Here is a 10531-nt window from a genome sequence, read left to right as displayed (position 1 = left end):
ACAAACCAAAGGCAATGTTAATATTCAAGACTCGCTCCTGACTCACAGCCAAGAAGAGGTAGACACTTTGATTGTTCTGCACGCTCTAACTGTTCCCAATGTAACAGAACTGGTTGTCAGTTCCCCAGACTCAGATATCTTGTTGTTGCTCATCTACATGTATCCACACTTACCCGGGTCTAAAACTTTCCTTACGGGAAAGGGCAGATTAAAGAGCGACATTTGTGTGCGAAACATATAGGCCTATAACAACTTGGGACCAAAACATGCTTTTGCACTTCTAGGTTTTCAAGCTCTGACTGGTTCCGATATGACTGGGAGATTTGCTGGCAGAACCAAAGACTTGGATGCGAAGGAAACGTAGATGCGAAGAAAGGTGCAGCTGCCACAAGAACAATATTCCATGTACAGAAGTCTGTGGTCTCAGCTGTAAAAACAAAATTATCAAACCAGTGATAAATGAAGACTGAAAATTTGAAGATGACTTGCTTTCTTTGACATTCAATAAATATTATAAATTCCGTAGATGTCGGTTGTTAACGATAACTGCCATTAAATCAGAAGGCCTAAGACTTCTTACATCTTTCGGGGTCCCACGAATTACCCATAAGCCCCATAAGTACCCATAAGTACCCATAAGCACCATAAGTCGCGTCGAATTACCCATAAGTCGCGTCGAATTACCCATAAGTACCCATAAGTCGCGTCGAATTACCCATAAGCCCCATAAGTAGCGTCGAATTACCCATAAGCCCCATAAGTCGCGTCGAATTACCCATAAGCCCCATAAGTTGCGTCGAATTACCCATAAGCCCCATAAGTCGCGTCGAATTACCCATAAGCCCCATAAGTCGCGTCGAATTACCCATAGGCACCATAAGTAGCATTGAATTACATAGAAGTAACGTCGAATTACCCATAAGCCTGTATAGTGTAGAGTGTAGTCTATAGCTGTCTAGAAGCCTAGTAGTCGGCTGCATAGCCGAGTGGTGAGGAGCACGGGCTGGGCGTTCCAAAATATAGTTCGACACCGCTCAAGAGCAGGACACTTGAAGGCATGCCTAAAGGTGGACACAAAGATTGGCTTCGTTGCCTTCCCGTCCGCTTATGTGTAATCTGCAGTTTGCTGCAGCAGATGGAGTGTTTTGTCCGATAAAACACCTTAACATTGGGCAATTTTCCCTATGAACCAGGTGACTGCAGCATAGCAATCGTTCTCGCACTCAGCTAGAGACTTAATTCTTGCTTTAAACTTGATAATTAAAGAAAAAAAGAATAATGGCAAGGGTGGGAATCAAACCGGTGTCACCAAATTCAATAGCCTTTGCCTTAACCACTCAGCCACCCAAGCGCTCGTGAAATCTTCGCTCAATTTGGTTTATATGGGTAATGTTTCGAGAACGTTCACAATATCATCAGTTTAGTTTGTTTTTATTTCTGACCATCACAACGAAAAAACAATATACGACAAACTTAGCAGAGGTCTATAAAAGGTAGAAGCGACAAAACGCGGACGTTATAACGTGCATGATACCAAAGCAGGACAATCAGTTTAAGTGACACGATCGCAAGTCGCAACAGCGACTTGCAGATTACATATACGCTGACATGAAAGCGTAAGTAATTCCACGTTGTTTATGGGTAATTCGACGCGACTTATGGGTAATTCGACGCGAGTCGAATTACCCATAAGCCCCATAAGTCGCGTCGAATTACCCATAAGCCCCATAAGTCGCGTCGAATTACCCAAATGCCCCATAAGTCGCGTCGAATTACCCATAAGCAACGTGGAATTACTTACGCCTCATGTCAGCGTATATGTAATCTGCAGGCTTTGGTATCGTGCACGTTATAACGTCCGCGTTTTGTCGCTTCTACCTTTTATAGACCTCTGCTAAGTTTGTCGTATATTGTTTTTTCGTTGTGATGGTCAGAAATAAAAACAAACTAAACTGATGATATTGTGAACGTTCTCGAAACATTACCCATATAAACCAAATTGAGCGAAGATTTCACGAGCGCTTGGGTGGCTGAGTGGTTAAGGCAAAGGCTATTGAATTTGGTGACACCGGTTTGATTCCCACCCTTGCCATTATTCTTTTTTTCTTTAATTATCAAGTTTAAAGCAAGAATTAAGTCTCTAGCTGAGTGCGAGAACGATTGCTATGCTGCAGTCACCTGGTTCATAGGGAAAGTTGTCCAATGTTAAGGTGTTTTATCGGACAAAACACTCCATCTGCTGCAGCAAACTGCAGATTACACATAAGCGGACGGGAAGGCAACGAAGCCAATCTTTGTGTCCACCTTTAGGCATGCCTTCAAGTGTCCTGCTCTTGAGCGGTGTCGAACTATATTTTGGAACGCCCAGCCCGTGCTCCTCACCACTCGGCTATGCAGCCGACTACTAGGCTTCTAGACAGCTATAGACTACACTCTACACTATACAGGCTTATGGGTAATTCGACGTTACTTCTAGGTAATTCAATGCTACTTATGGTGCCTATGGGTAATTCGACGCGACTTATGGGGCTTATGGGTAATTCGACGCGACTTATGGGGCTTATGGGTAATTCGACGCGACTTATGGGGCTTATGGGTAATTCGACGCTACTTATGGGGCTTATGGGTAATTCGACGCGACTTATGGGTACTTATGGGTAATTCGTGGGACCGCATCTTTCGCGTGTAATACGACTTAAAGGATCGAACATTAATTCAAGTTTCATTGTATTTAGCCTATATCAGTTCATTGGCTTTCTAGTTGCGTATTCTTTGTGAAAATGCATGCATTTAAGTTAATACAGTCCTTTGTGTAAAATTACAAAATTACGTAGGTACCGTACTTAGCATATACGTTTCGGGTGCGCGGGGGTATTTTGAATAACATTTTAAAATTTGGCACATGTAGCCTATATCATGTAATATGAAACCTAAATTCGATGATTCCATTAGATTTCCTGGCTCAGAAAACGTATATTCAGATATTTTATTTGTAATTGTAGCCTATAACACTTGCGAAAATATTGCATAATTATTGTTGTGCCCCATTTTGGACGCCATCTTGGATTTCGTGCCCCAAAAATGTTCAGAAAAAATGCCACCCTAATTTTTTTTTTAAACTTATCATGTTTTCTTTCAAAAACAAGTGAGTTTTTGCTTTTAACAAAAAAAAACACGGAATTACAAATATGCCTACACTAACCATGCAACTGAACAATTTCACATCAGGCTAAATTGGTGTAATTTCAGCTTTAGATATTGCTTATTGATCATCCTCTTAACTTTTTCAAAAAATACCAAATTTCTTAAATTCTGCCAAACCGTTCGTTTTACTGCCAATCATGTTAAAAAAAAGGCTGTGGCTATTCTTACAACATATTGTAAAAATAGCCTCAGAGGCTATTCTTACAAGCACCACTCAAGCATTACGTTTGACATCAATATGCGCTCATGCGTGATCTGGAACTGGTATACAAGTCGCCACCCTGGTTAAAAAGGCGATGACGTCACACAGGAGGAATCCACCATAAAATGGTGGAAAAGTGGGGTGAAAATAGTCAACCATGACAAAAAAAAGCATGCAAGTGTCCGCTTTTACCTAATAGCTATGTAACACAGGCCCGAAAAACACCACATATCTCCTTAGAAAAGAGTTAAACTTGACCAAGTTTAACTATTTATCCGAAGAATACTTCTAAAGATACCAGCATTTAATCAATAATATATCTTTGTCGTTTCTGCTTCGATTTTTACAATTAAACCATTGCTGGAAAGCGCAAGCTATCGTTTATCCAAATGAAGGTCAGCCAGACTCTAAAAGTTAAAAATATTTCTTAGGTAAAGAGTTGAACTTGACCGACTTTAACCATTTATCCCAAAAATACTTGTAAAGATACCAGCATTTAATAAACGCTAATCTAAAGAACATATCTCTGTCTATTGACAAGCAAAAGTTGAGGTTGATAGCTTTTTCACAAAGCGAGCAACCGGGCTTCAAACACAAGCAAATAGCGCCCGATGACTCGTTGCATTTCCGAATCGAAGCAAGTATACAAGTCTCCCCGGTCTGCGATCATTATATGTCTTTATTAAATTAGTTGTAAGTTGCTTGTTTCTGCTTCGATTTTAACAATTGAACCATTGCTGGAAAGCACAAGCTATCATCTATCCAAATTAAGGTCAGCCAGACTCTAAAAGTTAAAAATATTTCTTAGGTAAAGAGTTGAACTTGACCGACTTTAACCATTTATCCCACAAATATTTTTAAAGATAACAGCATTTAATAAACGCTAATCTAAACAACATATCTCTGTCTATTGACAAGCAAAAGTTGAGGTTGATAGCTTTTTCACAAAGCGAGCAACCGGGCTTCAAACACAAGCAAATAGCGCCAGATGACTCGTTGCATTTCCGAAAAGCTAGGCTATTTACAAAAAGTGAATACCGCACATGTTAAACAAAAACTGTACATATTTTGAGCACAGCACAGTAACTGTTAGGCCAGATCATCACCCATGTGTCCCTCCTCTCCTTGCCTAGATGAGACCTGCTATTTGTCCTCGCAACCCTTTTTGTTTCCCGACCAAACTGAGAAGTTTAGAGTTTCGTTATTTGTTGGATGCAAATAGACGCATGCTTACATTTTTGACCACCTTAAAACACTAAACCAGTTTCTGCTCGACATAGCCTACAGTGTTCAATTTTTGTCCCAGGAATCAACTCTTCAAGCAATACTTTCCCTACTTTGTGTGCACTAACATCCTAATTTATATGCCATTGTTAACAATTGCGATATTCGTGAATTCATTTGAGGCTTTGGGTACCGGAATTAATATACTTATTTGAACTAGCAAATTCAATCCACAACACTTTCCACTAGGCTGTTACTTAACACTAAGCACGCATATGCGCTGCGATTTGTGGCCGTGTTAGCAACTGAAAAAAAGCCTTGGTGTGAAGATCACAGAATTGTTCAAAATGTGAGCTCAGTAGCCTATTACTGTGCTTGCAACTGCATGGTGCTATCAACGTGCAAAACAACTCGGCTCCAGGTCCCCTGCGGTCACAGACACGCATATTATCCCTGAATAGGGGGGTATCGCGTTTGCCATTCGCTCATTGTCGCCTGGTTTGATTGCAAACAAGTCTGTTCTATGTAGTTGCTTTCCTCATTGCGTCCAGTATGTCAGCACAATTGCTTTATCATCGCGAACGCCATTGTCACTTTTCCTCATCCACCTTTCCCAGGCTTGTTCGCGATGAAAGGCACAGAGTAACACGTAGCAATCTGCGGAACAAGAAGTCGTGGGCACTGAGTGGTAAAGTACAGTAGCAACTTAACAGTGACGACACAAATGCATGAGCAATGGAGACAGCACACAAGCAACGAAAATGTTAATGCAATTCACTAACTTGAAAAAACGCTTTCGATGGCCTTGATTTCCGCCTCACATTTATCGGTCATGAAAAACGAAGGGTTCCAGTTTTCTGACCACCCTTTTACAACAGAAAGTGCTTCTGCTATGTCCGAAGCTTGTTCATTTTGGATAATAAACGTAGCAACAACCTGGTAACCAACATTCGTTCTGACGCAAAGAAAAAATAGAGGAAGGGAATACTTGGACGTCTTGTAAGTTGCATCCAAGAGGCAAATGCCTTGGCCGCAACGATGCAACAATCGTATTATCTTCATCTAAGATGAGTTACAATCAACTAAATTTTCATCTTATGATAGTAGCCTACAGAAATAATATACGGTACTGTACGTAACATTGAAAACCACCAAGCCTACTACGTGAATATGGTAAAAAATAAATTGTCTCAAAAAGATTGGTTGTGACCCAAACCCTGCCTTTGGTTACCGCTGGACATGTCACTTGGTCCAATCAATAACACCACATAGGCGTATGGATTTGGCACACTAGATGGAAAAAATACAAAAGAGGTCAGTGAAGTAGGCTAGGCTACTCTGAATCAACAAAGCTTTTACACCTGAAAACTGAGTGTCTTTAAGAAACGAGATGCAAAGTTGATGAAACAGAACACATTTACATATGTTTATAGCATTTTTTGCAGTTAGTAAACCGTTTCCTCTTTTATGATGCCTAACCTCCACTTTGGTGAAAACACTGTGCTTTGCAGAAACCTTTTCAGAATCTTTGTCAACAAAGAAAAGGCTTATTATTGTAGTATGAATATCAACACTTAGTACACTAGTGAATTACAATGACAGGATGTTAAAAATCAACATTAACATGGCACCGTATGCTCGTTTCTGAACAACAACAAGCTTCGTTCCTGCTTTTGCTTCGTACTCTTCAATGGATCTCATGGCATCTTCAACTGAAGCCAACCACTTTCAACAATAAACAATTGATTTTTTACTGTTATAAACTTATGGATCTTCATCACCCATTTTTTGCCATAAGAAATCAAAGCATTTATGCCATAGCCTAAGATTACAGTGAAGAAATGTAAATACTACACACATGCAACAAATCTGGATTTAGCGAGTATAAGGTAGCTGATAGTTTGAAGCTCCAGTTTTTCTTCTTTCCTTCTACTATAAGTACTTCACCACATTTAGGTTTGTTTTATTCTGATGACAGCTCCTGATGAGTCAGTCAAAAAAAAAACTGCAGCTTCGAGCTACCTTTTACTTGCTATTTTCAAGTTCTGTACCACCATTTGCTATGAAAGAGTTCAACATACGTATACTAATTGTGTTAAGTTGGAAACAGTAAAATAGTTGAATATTGATGAACTGTTGAAGGTCTTGTTGGACCGTAGTATATTGCAGCAACTACATTACAAACCTGTACTAGTCCATGACTTTCAGCCAACTCTCCCAAAGAATGTTAAATGTCCTAAATGCATCAGAACTTTTAATGCCAGGATTGGACTCATTAGTCATTCAAGAACACATCGTTAGCGTTTTATGTGAGGACCATTGAAGAAACGATTTTTATCAAATGTTACAAGTTTCAAGCATAACGCGTCAAGGCCAATAAGTCTTTTCGTAGTTCACGGTTTACATAACCTTGGTTTAATTGACAAAGCGAGATTGCAGTATCACCTGAACATTCAATGTCACTTCTCCATAAGGTTGCATTTCCTGCAGAACCAAGACTTCGTTTTTGGCGGCATTGTTCTACCAAGACATCTCAGATGGTGCCAATCCAGACACGAGTCGCACATGATGCTGTCGCCTGCATCAAGATCTAAATAACAGGAGATGCACAACCAGCGGCCTTTATTTCGCAAAGTGGTCAGTAGGTTCTCCATCAACGTCCAACCGTCAAAAGAAAAATGTCTTCGCACAGAAGCAATGGCAATGTTTTCATCTAAACACTTCATTGGAATTCTTTCGGGCAACGTTTCAATTTCATTTTCTTCGATCAGTCGATCGCTGAATGGACGCAAGACCTCTTCTACTACCTCAGAATCGACAAACCAACTGAGTATTGCTGAAAAATATGACCATGGGTGACTTTGTTTGATGTAGCCTACGTACGCTTTGACGTAGCCTATCGGCTAGGCAGACCCACAGAAGTCAAAGTGTAGTTTTTTAAACTAACGTAGGCTATAACAAAAATGAAGTCACACAAACATAAATGCAACAAACCTGCTTCTTTCTGAAAAGACGACTTCAGTCTGAATGAAATTGGTCCGCTCTTTTTTTGTCTCTTGCGTGGTAACCCAATGACTGTCAATCCAGCTCCTTTTGGCCTGCCACGTTTCATCATCTTCGGTGGAAATTTAATTGATCCTGCATCATCTGTTAATAAACACAACGAGAATCGAATATAGGCTACAACGTAGAAAACATCACTATTTCAACGTTTTTATTAAAAAATTAATAAACATAATGCATTATGCAATGCAAGAAAAAACAACTAATCAGAAATGAATGTTTCAGAAACAGCACATACTTGTAAAAGACTGAATAGAACTGGACGGTGTCTGCATCATAATCGCACTGGTATCAACGGTCGACAAGACGTCACCGGGTGTGTGCTGTAAAGTACTGTTTGAGACCGTAGGAAATACAATTCCAGGATCATTGCTGGAAGATGTTGCAGCAGCACTTCCAGTATCAGTGCCTGAAAAGGATCATGCAGTTGTTCACAAAAGCAGAATTACTGAGCATCTGCAACCTTGTATAATCGTAAATTAGTGCGCAACTGCGCATGCAGTACATATTAGCCCACATATTGGATAGCTCAACGCCATAAAAATCATTGCTCAAAAAAAAATTGACTGCAAAATCACGACGCAAGTTGCAGTAACTAACCCATATCTCTTCAGATATTTGAAAAAGTAGGCTAGTTTTTCTGATTTAGTAAATAGTGCTAGCATATAGGCCTACCTTTCTGAGTTTGACCCAAAAAGTTCACAACTTGGAATTTCTTTCCTTCCTGCAAGAACTCTGCAATTTGTCGTAAATTATCCAGGTTGTATTGGAATTCATCCATTCCTTGTTCAGATATCATTAACGCAATCTTCTGGGAAATATCTTGAACACGGCGATACTTTTGCTGTTCTGATAAAACACATCTTCTTTGAGGCTTGTTAAGAATCTCAACAGCTGGTAATGTGGATGCAGGACCGTTGTCCAGTGAGTTTCTTGTCAGGCGATGGGATTTAAGAAAATATTGCATTGTCCACCGTTCTGAACAAAGATTGGGATTGTACTCTGACATATGGAGCTGCCTTCTAACTGCCAAGACATGCCTACAAGGTAGCAGCATTGATGATGTGAATCCACAAGGACATGCTGTTGTTGTGACTGCCAATTCCCCATGGACACGAGATTTTACTATGGCAGAATCATTCAAAATCTCTGACATGGCAACCTTTTCCGCTAACTTGAATTGTTGTTGCACATGAATATATGCAAATGGTGTCAGTAGCTGTTGGTATTGTCTCTCCGCCACACTTGAAATCGCATCAATTGGAACCTTAAGGAAAGCATTTGACGCTTTGTGGTCACGTTCGGTGGAAAGAGATTGGATACATGCCATCAGATCTTTAAAAAACATGGTCATTCCTGAGTATCTTGTTATGACACTTTTCAACTTTCCATTGATGGATTCCAGTCGATTATTAGTTCTGTTCAAAAAATTAGCTTTCAAGTTGCTCAGTCCATCCACCCATTGATGTCGAATAGCATGCCAGTTATCGTTATAATATGTTGTGACAGCAATTGGGACTGTGTCAACGAATTGGTTATACAGTAAATTATAAGCTGACTCATTTTTGGCATTTGCCAGTTTTCCTAAAATTTCCAGTGATACCTGCCTTTGGGCTGAAGAAATGCCTAATTTTTCCATGGAAACTTCTCTACGAAAAGTGCGAAGGGTATGAAAATAGCAAATTAAAATTTCTGCAGTAGGCAGCATTTTCATCATGGCATCCCGCTCTGCCATGTCTTTGTCAGCCATTACAACCTCCACTTTATCCCAAGCTGGATTGTGGAGTTTAAACTGAGTTAACAGCTTGCTGATGGTCAGTTTGTCTTCAGTGGCTACAAGCCACAGACACACAATTTCACTCTGACCTAAGCCATCAACATTCAGCATCACATATAATGGCATTCTCAAGTCATTAAGTTTGTAGGTTGCATCAATCAGCAGCATTTCGGGATATGCCGCAAAGGTTTCCCGCATGTCTTTCGTTTGAAAGTATATCGCCTGCAATTGTTTGTCATCATCTGCAAACACATCTACTGCAGCACCTAAAATGAAAATAAACTGAGGATTAGTATACCCTACAAAGCAAGAATCTTGACAATCCTGGGCCAGACTAAAATAGCGCAAAACAATTAGGCCTATTAGGCACTCCATCAGATTTAAAAGCAAAAACATCAACTTTTAGTGAAATTTGTTTTCTATTCTATGTTATTTTAATTATTGGCCAGAGGAAGGATGTTTAGGCCTTTGGTAATATTTACATCATATAATCAATGTTCCAACTGAGCGGTTGTATACCACTCTCACCCCATTCTCTAAAAGATGCCACATTGCAATGCTTAGGGTCCGTTAAAAGGATCCATTAGGAGTAAACTTTTACGTAGATTTCAAATTTAGCAATGTTTTCTATTTCTATCCACTCAAAGTAGAATTGTTTCAAGATATTGAAGACCTTTGATTGAATTCCTTGATCCCGCTTTCAATCTTACAATCCCCATAGCGCCTTATGTTGCAACAAAAATCTTTGGAGCATGAGTTTGGGAAAGTAGAATGAATTCTTGTGAAGAAAATGAAGCAAAAAATACTCTCAATTGACCCTTTATAGCTCAATGTTGCAAATTTTCCACACGTTGTAGGGTACTGCTAATGTTCTGTGTTGGTTATACTAGACAAACGTTTTCTGAATAGAAAAACGTCTGAAAATTAGATATTTTTCTTGTGTAGCCTACTATGATGTGCGTACTGGTAATCCGCAGTTTGCTGCAGTAGACGGAGTCTATTGACCGGTAAACCAGGCGGTCAACACTTTAAATTGAACTGGCAATGGTGAGATTGAACCC

General features: G+C 39.8%; 1 protein-coding gene across 3 annotated transcripts; it reads right to left on the bottom strand.

Moving 5' to 3' along the window:
- Positions 1 to 5064: 5064 nt before the first annotated feature.
- On the bottom strand, positions 5065 to 9732 carry LOC145775456 (zinc finger SWIM domain-containing protein 3-like). Of its 3 annotated transcripts, none has more exons than XR_014290154.1 (5): positions 8369 to 9732; positions 7932 to 8102; positions 7625 to 7777; positions 5413 to 7466; positions 5065 to 5287 (listed from the first exon to the last, which is right to left on the bottom strand). XR_014290154.1 is itself a non-coding variant. In XM_082586754.1 (4 exons), exons 1-4 carry the CDS (start codon positions 9666 to 9668, stop codon positions 7090 to 7092), a joined length of 2001 nt encoding a protein of 666 aa, XP_082442880.1. In that variant the 5' UTR covers positions 9669 to 9732; the 3' UTR covers positions 5065 to 7089. The 3 variants fall into 3 exon arrangements, 1 of the variants encoding a protein (XP_082442880.1); XR_014290155.1 differs by having other exon boundaries at positions 5065 to 6355; positions 6816 to 7466; XM_082586754.1 differs by having other exon boundaries at positions 5065 to 7466.
- Between the last annotated feature and the right edge of the window lie 799 nt (positions 9733 to 10531).

This window comes from Aplidium turbinatum, chromosome 8 (genome assembly GCF_918807975.1).
Source record: "Aplidium turbinatum chromosome 8, kaAplTurb1.1, whole genome shotgun sequence".
Lineage (NCBI taxonomy): Eukaryota > Metazoa > Chordata > Ascidiacea > Aplousobranchia > Polyclinidae > Aplidium > Aplidium turbinatum.
This window is presented reverse-complemented; position numbering and strand designations above follow the sequence as displayed.